The sequence below is a fragment of the Stigmatopora argus genome, chromosome 1 (assembly GCF_051989625.1).
Source record: "Stigmatopora argus isolate UIUO_Sarg chromosome 1, RoL_Sarg_1.0, whole genome shotgun sequence".
NCBI classification, from domain to species: domain Eukaryota; kingdom Metazoa; phylum Chordata; class Actinopteri; order Syngnathiformes; family Syngnathidae; genus Stigmatopora; species Stigmatopora argus.
The window spans coordinates 23,488,451-23,512,858 of record NC_135387.1 but is presented as its reverse complement, the minus strand read 5'-3'; the positions used below and the strand labels follow the sequence as shown (position 1 = coordinate 23,512,858).

The following is a 24,408-nucleotide window of genomic DNA, read 5'->3' as shown; positions in this document are numbered from 1 at the left end:
GCACTAACCACGATTTCTTCAGACGAGTTTCTCCTACACATGGACCAGAAAACGCACAACGCGCATGGGCGGGCAAAAAGAGGGCTTTCTGGGTAATGAAGTATACTCGTGCACACAACACCGATAGCCAATGGCACCCTTTCTCAGAATGAAACTTCATTACCCACAATCAATAGGTGGGTAGGCTGAGCTGTTGCATTTCCTGTTATTCCTTCCTTAGCCTGTTAGCTCCTGCGATCGCTCATTCAAGACTACTTCTCGTTGGCAAGTGGTCGTGCGTTATCCTATTGTGAAGACATTTGTGTGCATCATTTTCGGAATATTTTGAAGGGAATACAACAGCAAACAGCCCATCGATAGCGAACGTGAGGGTGGAGGCGCGGCAAACAGCTAACCCAGCCAGAACGAAGGTTAAAAAAAAAAAATTAGAAATCAGTTTTGTGTAAAGTTACATTAAACGTAGGTTTTTAAGTGTTTGTATATATTAATCCAAGTTAATTTAAATTTGTTTGTTCGGTTACGAGTGCGTTGCCATGGATAAAGTCCCCCTTTATTTGTTAGCGCACGAAGCTAATAACACGACTTTTGGGTTCGATACACATTCTGTTCTATTCATGGAAGTGGGAGGATGATCCAATCCATCCCTGTTACCAGGATGTGTGTACTGCATATTAGAAAACCGAGAAAACAGCAAATAAATGTTTTTAAAATAGTTGTGAACGATGCAAAATATACAGAGTGCATAGTAGCTCCCGATCAAAGGTCTCCTCACCTAATCCCACAGAGGAAATACCTAATAAAACAGACATGGGATGCAGAAGACACACCTGCCACTTCAAACACATTGCACATGTCCCTATTCTCAGAGACCCCAACACACACCCCAAACATTTTCCAGATGGGGGTGGCTGGTAGATGCCGTGTAGTCAGTGCAAGGTGGGGCCCCAAAAGTCACGAAATCGTTATCTTTAGCCCAACATGGTTAGTAAATTAGAGTGTGTGAGTGTGTTTAGAGCAGTAATTAATAGCTTTTTTTTCCCACAAGCACATTTAACACCACATATAATCTCTTGCAAGTGGGATTCCAGAATGATCGGATAAGCACTTTCTGTTTTGGTTTGTTTGCTTTCATTTATTTGAGCTTTTATGGTAATGGATGAATCATATTTTTTCACTACTTGTTTACTCACAGTGTCTCAGATCAGTTTCCAATTTGTTGTGTTTTGCTAAAAATTCTCATCTTATCGTAAACGGATCATTACAAAATGTTTTTCTTTATTTTTTCACAGTGAAAGGGAAGAAACATAAGTTGCACATGAGTGTAAGTCATACTATCCAAACAATGCACAATGAAAGTGGAAAAATATGTTTAAATTGCACTGGATTATGATTTACACAACATTATACACGAAAGTATTAGGGAATAGGGAAACCGTCGAAACATGCACCTGTTAATGCAACATTAACTATTTTGATAACAAGATGTTGGCAGTTAGAGTGAAAAATAATAAGACATAAGTCGCAGGCCCAGCCAAACTGTGAAAAAAGTGCGACTTATAGTCCGGAAAATATGGTAAATGTTGTATCCGGGTGTATAAATGTAATATGTTATATGAAGATGACTTCTTCCACACAACTTAGCATAATAAATCCCATTGTGTAATCTAATGACCTCATTCATTCCTATGTGAGTAAAGATTCTTTGGTAGTCTGTATTTTCAAAGCCAAACGGACAATGTGTAAATCATTTGCCTGCAGCAACTGACATTTACAGAGTCATTAACGTTATTGACTTACCAGTGGCTCCTTCCCTCTTTGCATGCAGTCTTCACGGTTGCCAGGTAATGGGGGCCAATAGATCTAGAAGGAGGAAACACAGGGACAGTAGTGCTTATTCAATTGGTTAACTTGATTTTTTGAACACAAATATACATAAAACAGAACAATGTCAATCCATAACCAAGTAACAAAATTATCATTTTCTGTCCAGGCATGTTTTTATTACCTTTTTTACGGATATACACTACCTTTGTGACATTTAAGACATTTTAGCCTTGTTGTTTTAAATGCATTATCATTTTTGAAATACTGCTAACAGGCGCACTCAAATAAATGTTGCACGGATTTTCAAGAGGCAATTGTGTTTTTTATAAGCAAATGGGTAAATGTCCACATTTTAGTCAATATATTGTCAATAATCTAGGATCAAACACAATATAGGGCACGACGGCGACTGAGTGGTTAGCGCGTCGGCCTCACAGTGGGAGTCCTGGGTTCAAATCCAGGTCGGTCCACCTGTGTGGAGTTTGCATGTTCTCCCGGGCCTGCGTGGGTTTTCTCCGGGTAATCCGGTTTCCTCCCACATTCCAAAGACATGCGTGCTAGGCTGATTGGGCACTCTAAATTGCCCCTAGGTATAAGTGTGTTTGTCTCCTTGTGCCCTGCGATTGGCTGACCACCAATTCAGTGTGTCCCCCGCCTCTGGCCCAAAGTCAGCTGGGATAGGCTCCAGGACCCCCGCAACCCCAGTGACAGTGACGATAAAGCGGTTCAGAAAATGAGATGAGTCATTTTCAGACTTCTTCATTATATAATTAAAATGAAAGCTTTAACTCTCTCTGAATCCTCCACATATGAGCTTGAGCAACTTGAGCTTTCATTTCATTTTTCCAAACTCTGCCCAATTAGGGAAACCCCAAAGCCACAAAAATGTGATTTTCATGAGCACAATGTAACATTTGGACACGGAATGCTTTGACTGGTCCTCATAATGCTTTCTGAGGAAGACAAAACTCGTCAGAATTCAGATTTCCCTGTAGATGAAAGCTGTCTCAACATTGACTTTCAATGGTCTGTGAAATCCCGCCGTTTCTCGCAGACCACCGTCGTCTCGGTCTGCTCTGTTTCTGAACCCGCTTTGTTTTTCCTAACAGACGCATACAGAACCGTGGAGGAAAATAAACAGTGCCGATGTGCACAACAACACGATTGTGTTTCATGTGTGTCTGCGTTGTGTGAGTGCTTACGCATTAATTTGTTTGGGGTGCCAGAAAAATTATTATTTTTAAAACTGCCCTGCTGAGGTCATCATTGGTTCAAATGTAACACTTTCAAACGAGCAGTTTCATTTTGTATTTATAGCCATTGTCTTTTATTATGTTGATTGCAGCAGTTTACACTATAAATCAAGACCTCAGATCAATCTCAGATTTAGTTTGACCTCAGATATTCTAACTATTTGTTTGGCTGAGGACATTTAGAAACTTTGCATGGACGGGTGTGTCCTAGTTATTTCCAAAAAGAGGTCATTCACTCATCGGACTGTACCATATCAGGAAAAATACTAATTTAATAATATTAGAATTTGGAGCTAAAACTCGAATTGGAATGGTTCTATTTCCACTCCTTTGCTTGATTCTGCATTAAAATATTCGGCCTGCTGTCCAATATCTCCACCCTGAAACTGGGCTGACCTCCACTTGCAATCCAAGTTCTTTCCTGTTTTATTCTCAAAATGTCACCACCTGATTTCTTTCAATTTGAAGCGACCCCGAAACATTTATCGACATTGTTTTCGATCTGATAAGAGCTAAAAATGGATGACAAATCATGCATAGTCCCCAACACTTCTTGTCCTTTCACTCTTTTGAACCATGTCCTGATATCTGGCAGCCAAACCACCCATCCGTGCCAAAACCCTTAAGAAACGCTGCCTTTATTCTTGTGCCAGATACTTAATGAAAAAGCACCAATGTGGACTTAATAAAGTTGTACAAAGGAAGCAATTTGATCGCCCTCACTTGTACTTCCTGGCCTTTATTCTCTTAAAATTGACAGAATAATAAATCATGGCTTAGATGCAAACTGTTTTCTTCATGTTCTTGAAGCTGTTGACTTTCAGAATAAAATACTTGAAAAAAAATCATCATCATTTAATTTGATATTTTTCTTAATTCAATTTTCTCTGCTGCTTTTCCTGTTCAGGGTGATGGGGAAAAAAATGAATTTGGGTAAAAGGCAACATTTGGATTGTGGAAGGAACTCAGGATGTGAAAATGATGGTTTCAACGTTGCTGCTTTGAAATTTATTATGTAATAAATGCATGCTATCACCAAAATTTCACAATTGTTTCCAGTGATGAACTAAATTAAATCTGTTTTCGTTTGTTTTTTATCATATTGCTGAGTAATAATCACCAAGATGTTGTGGTCCAAAGACTGAGTATTCAAATATTTGTGTTTTGATTGGACCCTTTTGGGGACAGTGGGCGCTATAGTCGGCATTTGTTCAAAGGTTTTCATTAGCATAACTCATTTACCGCCAGCCCAGGTTACAGAGTGTGTTGTGGTAGTTAGTAAAAGAGGGAAATTGATGTTGAAAACTCCTTTTGACAAAGAAAACTGAGAAACATTTCAAGAAAAAGTATAACGTGACATCAGTAAACAGTAGACATGTTGATTTTTGTTTTTGATTGGATCTTTTTTAATATGATTAAAAATGTATATTGTGAAGACAAATGAAAAATAATTGACTGGGACGCTGCTTACCTTGAAAGTACAGTCTTGTGTTTTGTAAAGCGACTAAAAAGTGGTGACAGCTTCACTTTTGATAGGAAAAATTGGAATATTGTAAAAAAAAAAATACAATAATATATGAATATTTCATGTACTATGTACATCACACCATTGTTTCGAGTCCCTGGTTCCGACATATGGGTTTGAAATATAACATTGTTTTTGTAGTAGAGCCAATTGAATGTTGAGTGAGAGAAAGAGCAGAAAGTTGAAATTCTGATTTCAACTCATTTATATCCAGTGAGATGTGAAACACTATAAAACTCCACATGAAGTAAAACTCAAAGGTACTATAACTCTTTTTTTCCAGGACTGATAAATGTGCATGGCTCTTTCCACTTGAAATGAAAGAAAGATGTGTAATATATCTTGTTTCATGAGTGAATCCCATGCAGATTGAGATCTTGGTCTCAATGTATGATTTCCTAATGAGTGAGGACATTGCTATCTGTGTAGGGCAGTTGGAATTGACTATTAGGTTAAACAACCCCCCACTGTGCCCCTGCAGTGACATAAACACGGCAGTTGTTCCCAAGATGAATGTTCAAGCAGCGAAGTTTCAAAATCAAACATGTTTTTAGTCAGTTAATTGATTCCACATTGGAGAAGTCCAAGTATCCTGGAGAGATGCCAAAATTGGTGTGGAGATGGGGTCCGGCAAAAGAAAGCCAGCTGTTCGTGTTTTTTCATTTTATTTGATATTTTTTTTAGATACCATATTGTTTGGGACTATAATTTGCACATGAGTATAGTTCCAAAATATACACAATGAATATTCATTTAAGTCGCACTGGAGTACAAGTCACATTTTTGCGAAGGCATTTTTTTATTTAATCACAAACCAAGAACAAATATATATGAAAGTATAATAGGCTAAATAGCCGTATGTTAACATATCAGTTTTTACGATGACTATATAGCCCAAAAAAACCTGACTGTCCGTGGTCAGAAAAAAAACAGAAAAGTCAAACTTAAGTATTAGTTTTCAAACTATGAAAAAAATGCGACTTATAGTCCAGAACATACGGCAATTGTTTCATTATTTGTTTAAAAACTCTCATGGAGGGAATTATGAAATCACTTTGTGTGAAATGTTACCATGCTCAACCTTTATGAACAGGTGGAGTTTTTTTGGTTGATTAATGGGTATTCTAGCTTGTATCATTTTTATTATTTAAGATCGTTAAGTGTTGATGGCTCCAAAATGTTTCTATAACGGAAGAAATGCTTTATTTCTTCCATTTTAGAAAGGCGTGTGGTGTCTTCTATAATTTTTAAATTTGGTCTGTAGCTTTATGAAGGGATCTTTTGTTCTCTAGGGACAATGATTCAGCCTTTTAAAAGTCATGGCATAAGAATGTTTTGTTTTATCTTACAGCGCATTATAAAGTAATTTGTTCAACTTACTTCCTTGGACTCGCTCCTGAGAGGGCCTAGCAGGAGAGAGTACATGACATCTTTCCCCCCAAGGAAGAGACGGTCGCGGTACTCATCCAAATAGACAGTCGAAAGTGAGAGTTGGCCGTGATGCCCACTGAAGATGGATGACCTGTTGCTGGATAATAGATCTGCATACACAAGGGAAAAGATACATTTTATTATGTTATGGTTATCGACTACATGAAGCCTCTGTACAGTCAAAGTGTCCAAAATGTTCCTGTTCCTGTGCTTAAGTAACTTTTTCCATGTCTTTTTTATTCATTCATTTTTCAAGCTGCTGATCCTCAGATGGTCACAAGGGTGATGGAGCTGATCCCAACTAACTACAGGTACCAGGCAGCCTGAATTGGTGGCCCACCAATCACAGTGCACAAGGAGACGGACCACCATTCACACTCAAACCCAGAGGCAAATTAAAGTGTTCAACCAGCCTACCCTGCATGTTTTTGGGATGCGGGAGAAAAAACGAGTACCCAGAGAAAACCCACGCAATCCCAGGGAGACATGCAAACTCCTCACAGTTTGGACTGACCTGCGATCGAACCCTCAACCTCAGAACTGTGAGCCTGACATCCGGCCGGCGGGCTACCCCCATGAATCACTGTTTTACTGAATTGATTTAATGACTTTAACTTTTGTTTACAGGTTTACTTAAGTAAATTTATTATCAGAAAGATTTTGATATTCAAGTACAGCAAATGTCAAATAACTTGGGACTTCACCAAATAATTTGACATGTATAATTTTTTGTTGTATTTCATATTCAAATATCAGTTCCGTATACTTTATACACGACTGCATACGTACATGTACATACAAAATGTAATCTTGTCAAACATCCCATTGATTGAATTAGGATGATTAAACTTCAAAAGTTCCATTTTGGAGTAGTTTATTATAAAAGAAACACATGTCACTAATTTTTCAGTTTTGTTACATTTTCTCATCTTTGCACTCAGGAAAAGGCATCCTGGTGTTTGAACTTTTTTTGAATGCATTTATGCACATCTGGCCTTAACTCAGGACAAACCACATCTAACGAGTTTACTAGAAATAATCTTTTGTGAGATGTATTCGTACACATGTAAAGGGAATTCCTGCAGGGATGCATATCACCTTTAAACTTTGGTCTCCAAACCAGGAGCCCATACAGTATTAAATACTACTTTCTCAGGTTTTCTGCAGTCTGCTTGGCGTCATATTTAGTAAAATAATGAAAACACAAATATATCAAAGTACATGACATGAATATTATTCGTTGATATTTATTTTATATCCATCCTATCATTTTAGGTCCCTCCACCCTAAAATACAGTACTTCGAAATACTACTATGCTACACAATTATTAGAAAAGATTTCAAAAATCACAGATGTATCACTATAACAATATTTTATTTTCATATCATTGCTATCCAATGAAAAACAATTAAGTCAAAGTGTTCACGTTCCCAATTTGTCCAACCCAAACACAAAATAGATATTGTTTGACATGTTTCAGATAAGCAGAAACACTCACAAGATTTGGACTCGGATAGCCACGATAAATAGTATTACGTTTCATTAGAGCACTAATATTATCATTTTACTTTCATTTGATTGGTTGGTAGATATATTTTCTTTACTGCGAGATTTATTTGAAAAATAAACTAGATTGACCAAATATGGTACCTTGCCTGATGGAGCCCCACAATAAATCCTAGCAACCAAAAAGTGAAACCCAATGAACTAAAACCAGGAAAAACAACTCCTGCCATGGGATTATGTTATCAATCTTGCAGTTTGAATCCAATAATACTAAATTACACTAGGCAAAGTAAGAAATGAAAATGTTTGGGGCACATTAAATACAAGGGCGGCCCGGTGGAGTGAGTGGTAAGCGCGTCGGCCTCACAGCTCTGGGGTCCTGGGTTCAAATCCAGGTTATGTGGATCTGTGTGGAGTTTGCATGTTCTCCCCGGGCCTGCGTGGGTTTCCTCCGAGTACCCCGGTTTCCTCCCACATTCCAAAGACATCCATGGTAGGCTGATTAGACACTCTAAATTGCCACTAGGTATGGGAGTGAGTGTGCATGGTTGTCCTTTGTCTCCTTGTGCCCTGCGATTGGCTGGCCACTGATTTAGGGTGTCCCCTGCTTCTGGCCCGGAGTCAGCTGGGATAGGCTCCAGCACCCCCCACGACCCTAATGACGATAAAGCGGTTCAGAAAATGAGATGAGACATTAAATACAATACTACTAGAAACCCCTACATAGCCACAATCTAGTTAAAGGGCTTGCCGGAGAGAGCTTGTGCACCTGGTTATCACCCCCCAACACACACACACACACACACACACACAAACAATCTGGCAGCAGCAGAATTCTAAAACAGCAGGAATGGCAATGAGTAAGTTGAACTCAAGTTCAGCTAGACATGGGCGTCTCCTCTCATTCCCAAGACACGCAGACAAAAGGACACGAAGACACACGCACACAGTTTGTTCAGCATTTCAGGGGGAAAACATTCTGTATATAAATCATAGATAAATGAAATTATGAAATCTAATGTTTTTGGTGCAGAGCCATGTCTTAGGGAATTTAACGCAGCTGCTGTCTATGATTTGTGGCAGGCATCCTAGTACTGTGACAACACAAGGACTTTTAAAGTTCTAGAACAAGCTGTCACTGTGATCTTTGACGCATTATTTGGACAATATGTCATTGCAACAATGGCTCTTTTTCATCAAAGTAATGTAATACAAATGTCGCCAACATAGAAGAACAAGCATTCACATATCTATATAGTAGACCTCTCTCTGAACTGTCATTTTATTGCCATGGAAAGATTTTTGTGTTCCGCGACTATGTTTCTTTGTAATTCTGTTATCGGAATTGCAGACGATACGGAGGGACTTTCCAACTGATCAACACCTGCTGGTGAGAATATTTTGGACCCAAAAAAGCAGATCCAACCAGAATTATACCGCAGAGCTCCTGAACAAAGGATATCAAAGATTTAAAAAAAAACCTTTCACTGTTAAATGGTATCATGGGACCCTTAGCTACTGATAGCAAATGGGAATAGCCCAAATGCATAATTTTTCTCAAAGCTCATTTTTCTTCACGTCAGTATATTATTAAACTCATTGAATAATTCTCTGTGATTGCAAGAACAAATGGAGATTACGACAGAAAACTGTTCTCTTGATTAAGCATCGTTTCATTTTCTTTTTGACATTCACTCAATGAAGTACTTTTGAGAAAAATCAAATTTCATCCAAACTACTGTTTTGGATCAAACCAAAACTGCTTTTTGGGGGACTCTCAGAGACGGTATGTGTTAAGACAAGTGCAGAAAGAAGCTGTCATTGCTATGCAAAAGCTTCAGCGTTATTGGACTGATCAGTTTTGTTTCCATCTCTCATCACTGAGATGCTGCACACACAAAACTCATTGAAAAAGTAGTCCCTCTCACTGAGTGGAGCACTGACTGATTTAAGCACAGGGGCCAAATGTCCTCATTGACACCTTGTCCATCAGTAGAGCTTTGCAGACAAAAACAAAAGAAATCTCGATCCATTTTTTTTTGAAACATATTCTCTCAAAAGTTACCTTGGATCGATCGTCTGTCAATCAAATTTGGAAAATCATTCATGATCACTTTAAAACCTTAGGTTACTTTTTTTTTTAAATCCATGTAGGCTTCTAGGTTTCATTACTCCTATTTTCCACAAAGCCGTACTGTTATAGGCTTCCATTGAATCTGCTATAATGTACCAAGGTCACATGGTTGTGTTTTAAAAAATAGATTAAATAAAATATGTGCCGTAACTCTCAGTTTGGAACTTTTTCAGCATCACAGTGAAAGAACGCAAAAAGTGCTCACCAGCGAGACGAAACCATATATTCACGGAACCTTGTATAAATATCCCTGATTATGAGAGCAGTTTTAATAAGCCTACATAAAACATTAACGCTACTGGCAGGAGAATACAGGGAAGGCATGAGCTGAGACAAGTTGGATAAAGTGGAGGGAAAGCTGAGGTCAGAGTGAGGAGGGAGGCTTTGAATCTGGAAATAACAAGGAGGAAGCAGAGCAGGAAGATGAGGGCACGAGGAATGTCCAAGTTGATGATGGATGTCCTAAAACGTACAGCAACGAGCCGAAGCAAAATAATGAGGACAGGAACTCTTCGACATGCTTTGGCTCTGAGCTTGCATATTGTGGTTTATCTTTAGCTACAGCAAATTTGAATATCTGAAACTACAGTAACACTAGTATTTTTTCAAATTTTCAGTTCCAGTTATGAGTGCAGGGAAAATATGCATCAGCAATTCTGTCTTCCTAAAAAGATCTAAAAAGTAAAAGTGGCTTGACTACTACTTATCTATTATGTTGACTGTATCGATTACTTATTTATTGATTATTTATTTTTTATTATTATTTTTGTATTATTATTTATTGGTTATTTATTTATCATTATTATTGTTGTATTGTTATTTATTGGGTATTTATTTATTTATTAATATCATTTATTGATTATTTATTTATTATTATTATTCATTGATTATTTATTCATTATTTATTGATTATTTATTATTATTATTTATTGATTAATTATTTTTATTATTACTTATTGATCGGTTTGTTTGTTGTTGTCATTTGTGCACTACTTATTTATGTTGTATTACGATGACCACCTATTTATTTATGATGTATTTGTTGATTATTTATTTATTATTTATTGTCATTACCAAATAATTGTTAATTTATGTGTTTGTTTGTTGTTGTTATTCGTGCACTTCGTGGTGAGGCTTTAAATCGCATTATACTTGTATAGTGACAATAAAAGCATTCATTTCAATTGTTGTGAAAAAATAATTAATCAACTGAAAAAATATTAATATTTTTCTTTAAAAAAATACTCTGGACATCAAATTAGAAGAACTTAATCATGTAAGTTTGGAAATGTATATACCGTAATTTCCGCACTATAAAATGCATATATATTATTTACAGGGAGTGAGATTTTTTAAAGCATTATTTTGAAGTTAAGGTTGGCCTCCATTGTCTGTTCAGCCTTGGGATTTCTAACAAGTTCTTTATCATCTTTTGTGTCCAAACAAATAGGTGTACCATGAGCATGACATCTTAACCCCTGTGTACAGTATCTCTAAGCCTCCTTGCACACACACACACACACACACACACACACACACACACACACACACACACACACGCACGCACGCACACATACACACACAGAGGAGAACTCATCTGGTCTCTGCACACACAAACATAGTAACTTGAACCCTGTCGCCTGTCATGCTTATCGCTCTCTGCTCATTCCAAGGTTGGAGTGTGGAAAAAGTCTAACTTTGGGACGACAGGCGGTCATGATGGGAGGATGTGTGGCACTGACTAGCTTGTCAAACTTGTCAGCAGAACAGAGCTTACGCTTACCTGTAATAACATGAGACTTTGAGAGTAAGAATTTAGCCTGAATTTATTTTTTGAAAATGGGTCTCATTAAACAATGTTTTGTTTCTCGCTCTTAGATGGATTCCTTTATTTTTAGATATTTTGTTATTTACTTGGCATGTAATACAGTACTACACTGTTGAAAATTTTGCAGATGTATTAATTTTGACACAAAAGACATTCTATGACAGCCAGTGTGTGTCAAAAAATCTTTAGGTTAAAGCTGGAAAAACAAGCATTATAATGTGATAATGATCACCATTATAGCAGCAGCACTGTGACTCAAACATTCCAACTCTGTCAGAAATAGAGCGCACACACGATCGTCCATTGAAATTTCAAAGTAAAACAAACAAGTGTGCTACAGCAAACTACACGCTGGAGGCTGTGACAAGAGCGTGCATGTCTTATACTGGCTAACGCGTAACCTGCAAGCAAATATAAATCTGCAATTAATTTATCAGCCATGAAACAAAAAAATCAGAATCGGACTCCAAAGATCGATAAATAACAAGCCATGCTACATAGCAACCAATTTTCAAGACAATCGGTTCACAGATAGTGGAAGAGCAGGACATTGGATTGGATTGGATAACTTTATTCATCCCGTATTCGGGAAATTTCATTGTGGCAGTAGCAAGAGGGTGATTAGACAGAACAACAAAGCAAAAGCACAAAGTACAAAGCAATTCAAAGTAAATGGGATCATTAAGAAACACCAAATCAAATCATTAAGACAGAAAAGCAGCAAAAACACAAAACGAGCAAGAGTGGACGGCGCTACCGCCGCCGGCTGCACATGAAAGTTAGTTTCCACAAGATCAAGAAGAACAGCAACCACTTAAGTTGTGCCATATAAATCTGCAATTAATTTATCAGCCATGAAACAAAAAAATCACAATCGGACTCCAAAGATCGATAAATAACAAGCCATGCTACATAGCAACCAATTTTCAAGACAATCGGTTCACAGATAGTGCAGGGCAGGACATGAAAGTTAGTTTCCACAAGATCAAGAAGAACAGCAACCACTTAGGTTGTGGCTTGACAGCCTGCCTTCAGCCTGTAAAAGTATATACTGTGCCTTTCACACTTATTTTTGCATACAAGAGATTTTGGGACCACATTAAAAGTCTTACTTCTCCTCTCTCCAGCTTTCCTTCTATCTGTCACTCACATCCCTCCATCCAAACCTCCCCACACCCCATCATAACTCAGTGCCATTCATCCTTAACTTCTGCTTTCATCCATCTGTCTCCTTGTCACCCTCACCTTTGCCACTCACGTATTTATCCCTCAGAGATTCTTAGGCCGCGATACGCAGCCTTTGGAAGCATCCAGAAGGGAAAACTCTACATCTGTCTTTAATGTGTCTCAGTTCCCCGCAGGCCACCACAACAAAACCAAAAGTGACACACAAAAGAGCGCCTGGTTTCTGGGGACGTGTCGAAGCTCGCCGATCGTATTGCGCAGATTGGGCGACTTCAAAGGTTTATTTGGGGATTTGTTTACGGTGTCAGTGTTCCTCTGTGCTGGATTGTATCATATCCGAGTGAGACTAAAGGCTTTTTGCTTTCTCATTCGCTACTTCGCTCCCATTTTCGAATTTACTGATTAGTCTGTAGGCATGCCTTCATGAGAACGAAAGTTGGAAATTTAACAAAAGTGTAATAGGAGCCTACAGCGAATGTACTGTATTGTTCACGGCAGACATTTATCAAGATTTTAAGACAGGGTGGATTTTTAGGACATGCTTTGTCTCCACTGGTTTTCTTTGATAGTCAGTAAAAGAAAGCTGACTCAATTACCCATGAGATGGTTTCTTTGTTCCCATTTTCTGGTGTGACGATAGCAGATCTGTCATCATGCTGCAATTCATGAGACATATAAAACATGTGGGACAATATAAAGTCTTGTTAATGCTTGTATGTACTGTGAAGAGCAGTATTTCTGATCTTTTTAAGTTTGTGTTTATTATAAGACATAATCAAGTGGTCTAAATGTACTTTGAACCCCAATTAGTCTTTATTTGCATACTTAAAAAAGCCCTTGCTGCCATTTATGTGTTTGAGGATAACTATTTGTCTTTTAATCAATCATTGTGCAAGCGTCCATCCAGGACCGGAAGAAATGTCCATCTTTCTTGTTCATTCAGAGAGTAGAAATCTTGTGCTCTTGTAGCAATAAAGATAATACAATGTAATAATATGATCAATATGTTGGTGGAGGTCTGTACATTCTCAATGCTCCTGTTGTGTTCACCCCAATGTCATTAAGGCTGATTAGACATAAGGAAAACATTTCTACTGGTTTGCAGTACCATTTCATGGAAACTGTATTAATTCCCTGGCTATACTCTAAGTTTCCGCAAAGTGATAAAAAGCAGATGCTCCCAAGAAGTAGACTTTTTAGAAGGTGGAAAGATTTGTTGAAGGAGTGAAAACGTTAATTTACAAATCTCATGCTGACATCTTCGGCATACAAACTGGCAATTTGGCTGTATGGTGTTCATCTTGTCTTGCTTAACTTTATTTTCAAAAGAAAAATTACCGTGTTTGACCCCCCGAAAAAACTGAAACAAAAATTGTTGGCTATTGTTGCTTTATAGATGAGGTTTTTTTTGTTGGTTTAGTAATAAACACAAATATATCTGAATTAAAGCTTACTATATTACTTATAGGGCTTCTCACGGAGACTTGGTGAAATAAATCACAATATATATTGACAGTTATGACAGCGTAAATCCCAGGATATCCTGACTTGCTATTATTGTTTCTCACTGTTAACACGTCTTTGACCTCAACACAGCAAGACGTCATTAGACCATATGGTAAGGTAAACAACAACTGTTTTTGGAAAAAGATGTTTATACTCCTCTGCCCTGTGCAGTTTCCGTGGCAACACATGCACAACCAAACACTGGTAATGACTGCAAACTAGCAAGAAGTCATTTGTTTTAATTTTCTATCGAGTCATGGCAGCAAGGTAGTTCCGCTGTCATTTCCTGTTTTTGCACATTGACTTGATCCTTTCTGTTAGGATTTTTGTCCATGTTTTACTACTCTTCCAAAATCAGTCCTATTGGGGTCAAATGACACAAAAATGTAAATGATTATTGGTTGAGATGTGCAACTGGATTACACCTGTCACAGACATTCAACTCAGCCTAACTATGACACTGAGGATATTTTTTGTCACTACTTAGTATCGATAACATATTAAATCAATCAGAAAAGAAAGAAAAAGTACAGTTCATTTGTCCCCTCATACATAGACACACACACAGAAAAATATTGTGTCTCCTCAATAATCTCTGGAGGCTTCTGATTATGTGTGTTGGGCCAAGCAAAACATAGCCAAGGTTCTTAGCTCATCACCCTCGGTACTTGTCGTTATCATCACATCTGTTCTTCTCCATTTTCCTATTTACCCGCCCTGCTTGACAACATACTGATCCGGATGCTCTTGTAACTATTTTATCTTCCGTTTTATCATTTTTCAACTACATTCTTTTGTTTGCCAAGCAGGACTTAATTAAATGCATTTTATTATAACCCTTTAATCACACTATCACTCTTATACGAGTCCATAGTTACTCCATCACATCATCATCCACTCTTGTTTTCCCCAGTTTCTCACAAATGACAAGATTGTGATTGTTATTATTATTGTATGGTGATATCATAAAAATTCTATCCCTTTTCATTATCTCTCAATTTATTTTCCTAATGTGACTGACCTTAAGAACATTGTATCTTGTATACATCATCCAAAATTTAATCTTCTTTTGGCAAGATACTTTTCTAAAATTGTAATTCCAGTGCCTAACAATGTAACTTTGGTTTAAATAGAAACTTGAATACATAACTTACACTATCAAATTCATATCGTCTTCCATTTCCTGTCAAAATGCTTCCATATTTGAACATAATAATTTGCAAAACTCAATTGTTTGATGTTCCTTGGCAGCTCAGGATATTTTTCCGATTTTGATACATTTTGAGGCATTTTCTCTCTACCAATTGCTTATCTTCAATGAATGGAGATCAGTTGGTTCCCATGGCGATGGAAACACATTGTCACGACAAAACCACTATGTGTCTTTTTTATCATATTATAACTGATTGAATTTGAGGGAATTTGTTGAATGACCACTTTAAAAAAAACTGACCTACATTGGGCCAAGATGCAAACTTCCACTAAGTTTGGCTACCATATTTTTCATAGTGTCTGAATAAACATTAACAGAGCTTCAGATTCCAATGAAGTCTAGTATGATGATTGGAGGCCACCTGTGGAACAGATGGTGACACCAACCTCATTTGATGGAGACAGAATAATGGTGGTGTGTGATTGAATAGTGTTTAGACAAAAAGAAAAAAAACTGGACCCACGGTGCGGCTTTTGAAAAGCACAGCGAGTTGCTAAAACAAGACTGCACAACCATCCCAAATAAAGAACCAATAAATCAGTGCAGAGCTGAAGTGTTGTGTTCAGGGTGTGGCATGACGAGACAAATGGTCTCCTACAGCTTGAGGCCCCCCATTGGTAATGTTGCAATCAGACCAACAGAATGGTTTGGTGGGGTGCGGTGATGTGGTTTAACGGGGCAGTCTAAAAATGAAAAGCATTTCTACATAGTCTTTTTTTTTGCAATGATTCTGTAAGAGGTATAAACAATAGATTGCTGGATTATTGTGTGCCTGTTTTCTGGACTGGGAACATACTAGGTTCATGTTGTGTTGCAATTTTTACTCTTTGTGACAATAAAATGATGCTATTGATGTTTTGATTATCCTTTAAGCAGATGGATGTAATTGTAATTATGATGGTGCTCTAACCGTAGGATTCATTTATTGTTTTGTGACACAGAGGATTTATTTTTTCCTATTTTGAATATTCGATCGAAGGACAGGAAATATTTTGACAACCCAGCTTGGTGTCAAACTTAGTTTGGTTTGCAGGCCGCATTAATGCCTCTAGCTCTCATGTCGGCAGGGCCAGTTCATTTTTGGCCCAAAAAGTTGACTTACTAGACGCACGATCTGTTTTGATGAACGTTCATCCACTCGCCCATCTCACTCAAAATGGTTTGGACGGTTTAAGTGAATTATCAATAGCAATTAGTTATTTTCCTCACATTTCTCATTTTCGGAACCGCTTTATCCTCAGTAGGGTCGCGGGGGGGTGCTGGAGCTTATCCAAGCTGACTTCGGGCCAGAGGCAGGAGACACCCTGAATTGGTGTCCAGCTAATCGCAGGGCACAAAGAGACAAACAACCATTCACGCTCACACTCATACCTAGGGGCAATTTAGAGTGTCCAATCAGCCTACCAAGCATGTCTTTGGAATGTGGGAGGAAACTGGAGTACCAGGAGAAAACCCACACGGGCCCAGGGAGAACAGGCAAACTCTACACAGGTGGTCCGACCTGGATTTTAACCTAGGTCTCCCAATGTGAGTCTGATGCGCTAACCACTCATCCGCTGGGCTCCCCCAACTGGTTAATTTTGCGTCACTTTTTTCTTAGCTTAAGTAATGTTGGGTCATTTTCTATTGATTTTGAGGTATTTTCTGGGATATTTTATGTACGTTTGTCAGTTCCTGTCGATTTTTTGCCATTTCCAGGTTACTTTCTGTTGGTTTTACGGCATTTTAAGGTTCACTAATAACTCTTTGGCTGCCATTGAAGGCGCTGTTTTGATGGCAGGGGACGAATGAACAAATGTGTTTGCGGATAGGAAATTCAGCAAAGTATGGTTATAGTGCACTCACTTGATCAAACAACAACAAACATCTAGTTTTGTCACACCCTTGTCTAAAAAATTTAAGTGTTTAATCCTGAATGAATGAGCTTCAAAGTGCCTGTCAGGCATAACAAACCTGCGGGCCGGATCAGACCCTCTAGCAGGTCACTTCCGGCCCACGGGTCGCACTTTTGACACCACCGATTTCAACTCATGTAAAAAGACAGAACATTTCTGTCATTGTGCTACAACATAACATTTAGAAGGATAGTGAAAGGAGCTCAATGACAAGAATGGCTGCCACATTCTAGTCGGTTCCGCCAAACCCTCAGATTATCCCGCTGGGTCCAAGAACAACTAACACTTGTCTTTGTATCGGTTGGCGGACGGTGCCAAGGGAGCAAACACCCTAATTCATTCATCGGCAGCGAGACAAAACTAACAGAACTCTTGACTCTGTGAACTAATGCAATTGGCTCACAAAAAAAGGCCAATGGTGAGAGCGCTTCTGTTTTCAAGTGACCCCCGGTTTTGCACCAAACAAAGTGAATATTGTATAACATACACACACAGTGTGTGGGTGTGTGCGCGCCTCAGGTTGGCCTGCATGTGCGTACGTTCAAATAGATGTAAAAGTGGTGAATAAAAGAGGTTGGCAGGTTGTGGAGAGAGGAAAAACAAATAATTGACATGCATTGAAAGACACTAAGTTAAGCATGATGAGAACTTGCTATCGTTTCCTGGAGGTTTGTACATTTTAAAAGAGTTCCCCGTATTTTTATAACACGTGGTGACCTCATTGTACGCTAATTTGACAATGAAACATTTTCTGTGCAATTGAATGACAAATCCCAGGCTGGCCAAACCAATTAGATTTTTTTCTTTATTTTATGCCTTAATGCTTTGGGCACAAAGTGCGAATAGTGACTTTGATATAAATGTAAAGGTCACTGAGGGTCTTGAATAGGAAGGAGCGGGAAACAAAAAGGAGCTGAAAAATTACTTTCTTCCTGTTTCAAAGCCTTCTGCACGTGAATTGATTGAAATGAGATAATGACACCTTTTCCTGTAGCTAAATTACTTCCTAATCCTCCCGGGAATCTAAACACCCTGTGGGCTAAAGCTGGTTGTCAGACGTTGTGAGGGGGGGGGGGGGGGTCAAATTCTTCCTACCAAGGTGGAAGAGAGCTAGAAATAAGAGAGATTGAAGAAAAAAAGTTTTTAAAAAATGCTAAATATAAGTCTGAGCATGTGGTATTATAGGTCATGAGATCAGGAAGCCTTTATGTGTTATTAATAATCGTATAGGGAGGTTATTTCTTCTTACATAGTGCAAGAAATTAGGTAATTGATTGAATTGAATGCCTTTATTGTCATTATACAAGTACAATGGGATTTAAACCTTCACCATAAAGTGCACACATAAGTAAGTAGTGATAACAGTTCACTCATTTCTACTTGAAAGCATAGAAGAAGAAAAATCTAGTACTAAATAATTTAAAATTCTCAAACTTGGTGAGTGGTTATTTTTCTCCCTCTTCTCTTTTTATTTTTTGTATTTTTTTATTTATTTTTTATTTTTAACCACTGTGTTAAAAGTCACAGTCCCTCTCACAGGAAGACGACGTGACTGTTGCAGTGAAATCACGGCACCGAACTAAAGGAAATCCTGTGTGATTTTGATCACCGATCAAGACTATACAAACCCGTTCTGTCCTGTCTAGAAGCTAACAATGAGCTCGGCTTGGCAATAACAGAGTCACCAGCCGTCGAAAACAAACGCAAGCGCACGCACCATCTTCTCCAAGCTTATCATTACTTCTCAATGACTCACCGCCAAAAGCGGGTGTAGATCAGATGCAGGAAGAAGACAAAATACGTGGCTTGATACACACAATTCATGGACATCTGGTCATTCCATTCACAGGACGTGAAAAGTGGACAAAATGTGGAATGTGTCAGACTTTTTGTCCATATGAGTGGTCAACAGATGTTGCACCTGGGGAAGCCTGCTGGCTCCGCTTCCACCACTGTTTGCCTACATCAATCCTCCCGAGCTGTATGATGCCAAAGTACTGCATTTTGGTTTATTTGGACCAGTGGTGTTAAAGGTGAGGCCTGCTAGGGGGTCCATTCTGGCCTGCGGACACTTAGTAGCTCATTCATCCTGTACGTACATAATTAAATGCATTCAATTTATCGACAAGCGACCCGCAAAACCAGCCGTTTGGGAGTTAAGTGAGCAAGTGCGTGCACTTTGCTCAATTTCATTCGCCCCATGCCGTCAATACAGCGCCTTCAATGGCAGCCAATGGGTTTATAAGGAACCTTATCATGCCCCAAAACCAACAGGATGTAACCTGGAAATGCCCCAAAATCAGCAGAAACCAACAAACGGACAATAAGTATCCCAGGAAAAACCTCAAATTCATTAGGAAATGATCCAAAATGTATCATAAGCGACCTCTAAGTGCACTAAAATGGAAGTTTAAAAAAAGTGAACGATGGGAAATTAACTCATTGCCTGCTATTGACAATAATAGATGTCCAATTCCCTTATACTGGTTGTGGATGCTCATCTTTCACTTCCATTGATAGTGCTACGACTTTTTGGGCCAAAAATACACTCGTCAAACTCTTATGAGATCTAAATGCTTCCGACTGGGAAATCGGAGAACTAAACTTTCCTGACCAAGAGAAACCCCAGTTGATAAAGAGGGGTGCTGTTTTGGCAAGTAAAAGCATTCACAGCATAAGACTTATTTGGGTCAGACGAACATAGTGAGAATGTTTGAATCTCAACATTCACACAAAGTACTATGCTGGCATAGAATAGCACAGGGCCTTAAGCGTTCCCACAAAGATTTTGGCACATAAAAGAATGCCTGATTTCTAGGATTCACAACAACAGTACTCTCAGCACACATTGCGAAAAGTGTTCATCCTTCACTTTTTGCCTTTCAGAAAACGGATTCCTTACAATAGCTTGGGAGGGATAAAAGAAATGCGCTTTTATTAGTCAACATTCACACAAGCGCTGCATCTCAACATTGATTCTGGGATTTTTATGCATAGAACATTGTTCTGTTAGTTTTACAGTCCCCCGTCACACTTCATAAATTAGCCAACATCCTCCTCGGGTCCTCGCTGGCTGCTGCTAATAAACTCTAATAAGGAGACAATCACATCCCGCAGAAGAGTGAAGCTTGGCCAAAACACCTCCGGCTCTCATCCCAATAGCACGCTACCTTCCTCCAACGTGCACTGCAGGAAGCCCTCAAAACAGAAGCCAAGTACCTACATAAAGTGTTTCCTGACTTTCAATGAGCCAAAGCCCATATTTTTCATTGTAAATGGAAATCTATGTCATAAAAAGCAATACTTTGTACCTTCTGCCATCTAGCAGAAGAGCATTTCATCATTTTGTCAATTACGATACATCGCCGGCATGAGCAAAAGTACATTATTCATTTAAGAAAAAATTAAAAATCCCAAATTCAGATAGTTAAATTAAATTTGGATCTTTGTTATTCACCTGATGATCCTTGACAGCTCATTTACTGGGAATCGGCACATTAAATGAGTGTCCAATTTCATACACGCTGTCCAAAGGTTAGACAGACAGAAAGACAAACAGATGCACAGATGGATGTACCTTTATGGGAGAGTCTGAGGCGCGGCACATTTGACTTGCAGCTGGAAAAGACGCAAGTAGCAAGGAGCACCAAGAGAATAAATGTGCCAGTAAATCCTGTCATCCTTCCAGATATAAAATGTTCGTCTTCAGGCTTGAGCGACTCCTCAGTTTTCACCCTCTATCTAAAGCATCAGAGTGAAAATTCCAAGAATGTAAACCCGGGGCTGCTCCTTCTCTCCTGAAACGTCTACATGAGGGGATTGCGTCTCAAAATAATGCAAGTGCAGATGCGGTTTGTGAGTATGCACTGTGTGCTTCTCTCATGGCGCACTGATGGACTGACTGACTTGGGTCAGAACTGCTCCTACACTTCCTCACTGCTCCCAACACATGTGCACCAGAGGAGAGGACAAGTATGTTTGGAGCCAGGAAAAGAGCAACACCCCCCCACCCCACCACACCCCTTCTCTCTCTCTCTCCCATTCTATCTCTCCCTCCCTCTTTTCTCTCTTTTTGCACAACTGCATATTAATGTAGACTACTCTTGAATGAAAGTAGCCTTCCTATTCAGGAACAGAATTTTCTTTCTTCCAAGAAAGTGTGAATGTATGCTTATGTTCATGAGCCCTTTCGTGCGTGAATTCTGATTTTTTTTAATATGGCACTGATTGACTTGAACTGATTGAATTAATAATTCATTAATTTTCAACCACGCTGATTCTTGTCAGGGTGCTGGAGCCTACACCAGCTGACTTCCGTGGAAAGGCAGACAACACCCTAAACTGGTCATTAGTCAGACAAAGGGCACGTAGATAAAGACAACTATTCGCACTCAAAATCACACTGCCACTGAGTGGCAAGCAAATCCATGCACCCAAGTCAGGCAAAAGGCTTTCATTGAGAATTTTAAATAATAATAATGATAATTGCTATTATTTAGGTTTTTTTCCCAAATGACCAAAAATACCAAGTTGCCCTATAAAGGGTTAATGCTCTGAAGCATTAACATTTGACTAGCTGTCCACTGTAATGACTGCTGTCCCTGACAGGGTTAATTTATAGATATAAAACTTTTAATGAATCCACTGTATGTGTACAATGAAACCGGTGGTTTAATGAATACTATTGTCTTACAAATCAATGAAATGCATTCAGCATCTACACACATGTTCAAAATTTGCGACAATCCCACTCACAAAAATCCCATTACACTGTCTGCCTTATGGTTCAGACCAACTTCCAGCTATCAAATTGTCAATCTGCCAACAATATCATCAAGGACACCTTCACTATGGCAGAAGGCTCACTCTGGTGCAGAATAGTCTGCCAAATTCCAAAACTGATGCAACACAACTGAAGTACACCTTTATAAAAATCAGGAAACGCCTGCAGTTTTACCTACGATGTCTCCAAAATTAGTGATAAGAAACTGAGGAAAGCACAGTACAAAATTCTGCTTTTATGGCAGCTGTTTCAAAAAATAAATAAAAGCATGTATGTAAAGTACGAATGAGCTACAAAGTGCCTGTCAGAAAGAACAACCCCACAGGCCAGATTGGACACCCTATCGGACCGCTTCCGGCCCGTGGGCCGTATGTTTGACACCACAGTCCTTGGTAATCAAGCAGCGCTGTTACTATTAGACGTCAAGTATGCAATAGCCTCGGTTGAAGTGGCCTTTAACGCAGCGGCTCTTGATTGGAATACACTCGAGACAGCGGCCATTGGGGGAAAAAATGACATGTGAATTGCAATCAGAGGCCACAAGCTACTTACAGAAAGATGACATGAAAATGAAATTGCACAAACGTTGCTCCCAGATAGCCCCGATAATTCATCAGAGGAAGTCGTTAATGGAAAGCAGGAATAACAATTTCCTATGAAATGTTCACGTGAATGCTGAGAGAGTGTCGCCATATCGAAGCAAGGCCAAACAAGTTAGACCATATGTCTTTTTATTTCCCTGGACGCCTCCACTTTTTGTGACTGACAAAAAGCAGCACTCTGGATTATTTTCCCATATTCTTAATTTCCCTGTGGATCAATGTAGTGTCTAGACCTCTTTCTCAGTCTGGTTTCTACGCCAGTCACACCTCTGTACTGGACATAAAGTTTCCAAATATTATTTCGAACAATTTCTATTCTGGGTAGCCCGGTGGGGCAAGTGGTTAGCGCGTCAGCCTCACAGCTATGGAATCGAGGGTTCGATCCTAGGTAGGTCCTCACCGTGTGGAGTTTGCATGTTCTCCCAGACCAAATGTCCGCGACCAAACGTCCGGCGACCAAATGTCCGGTCACGGATTGTGAGCACGAATGGTTGTCCGTTTACCGGTGCCCTGCGATTGGCTGGCCACTGATTTCGGTGTGCAAGCAGGCGCAGGCAGCCCTGGGCTCGATTCCCACTGGTGGCAGTATGATTGTAAATGTGAATGGTCGTCTGTTTCTCTGTGTGCCCTATGACTGACTGGCGACCAATCTAGGGTGTCATCTGCCTTTCGCCTGTAGTCAACTGGGATAGGCTCCAGCAACCCCTGCAACACTTACGGCAAGGGTGTCAGACTCGGGTTAGTTCGCGGGCCGCTTTAAGGTCAACTTGATTTCACGTGTGCCGGACCATTTTAGATATAATATTTGGATTTTTTTTATAAATGGATTAGAAGAACTGGATTAAAAGCCCTGAATATTCAGTTTTTTAATAGATCTAAAATAATGTTTATTTTAGCTTTTTTATATATATTTTTTAGATTTTACAAAATGATTTTTGAACTAAAAACACAGAAAAAAATGATTAAAAAATTACAATTATTAATTTAAAAGGGGTAAAATCAGGAAATTTAATATACATCTATAGTCTTCATTTTAATTTGATCCTAAAACAGAAAGTCGGCACAAATGATTTATTTTCCCGGGCCGCACAAAATGATGCGGCGGGCCAGATTTGGCCCCCGGGCCGCCACTTTGACACTTGTGCCTTACGGGAATGCACGGTATGGAAGATAAATGAATTTTCTGTTAACAATACATGGCTGGAAAATAATTTTAAAAAAAACATTATTGGGCATGGCCTTTGTGTGAATTGGAATGATCCTAGAAAATTGAGTCAACTTTATTTTTACTGTTTTAGTGTCCAACTTGCATTGTTCAAACATGATCCCCACTCTTGAAATCCCTGCATAGAAATGTTTACGTCCAATACATACATAGAATCTATAAATGACTTTGACAGAACCAGCCCTTCCCCAAATCCCCCTTTGTCGGAGAGTTGCGCTCAATTGTCTGATTGAATACTTCTGCCTGAGACTCACAAAAAGCTCCAGGGAAGGACAACACTCTTTTAATCATGTGTGGAAATCAAACACAAGAACACTTCCCAGCAACTTGTCATTGTGTCACTTTGACCAATCAGAGTGGGGTCCTTGAGTGCAGAGTGGGAATGGCATACATTGAATCCCACTGCGTACGGGTGTGCAGAAAGTATAGTAGTATATGGAGCGTTCTTAAGTCCCAGCGAGAGAGCCTGTGTGATTCTTCATAAATGTTTCATCATT

General features: G+C 39.0%; 1 protein-coding gene across 2 annotated transcripts in view; it reads right to left on the bottom strand.

Moving 5' to 3' along the window:
* The window catches only part of sema3bl (sema domain, immunoglobulin domain (Ig), short basic domain, secreted, (semaphorin) 3bl), a 61,996-nt gene that overhangs the window by 22,674 nt on the left and 14,914 nt on the right, over window positions 1-24,408 (bottom strand). Inside the window, exons 1-3 of one of the 2 annotated variants that reach the window (XM_077609939.1) lie at window positions 20,879-21,265; window positions 5,983-6,143; window positions 1,798-1,860 (exon numbers count right to left, since the gene is read on the bottom strand). In XM_077609939.1, coding sequence (XP_077466065.1) covers window positions 1,798-1,860; window positions 5,983-6,143; window positions 20,879-20,981 — 327 coding nt within the window. In that variant the 5' untranslated portion in view covers window positions 20,982-21,265. Of the gene's footprint in view, window positions 1-1,797; window positions 1,861-5,982; window positions 6,144-20,878; window positions 21,266-24,408 lie in introns of those variants that run through there. The other variant, XM_077609946.1, reaches the window with a different exon arrangement.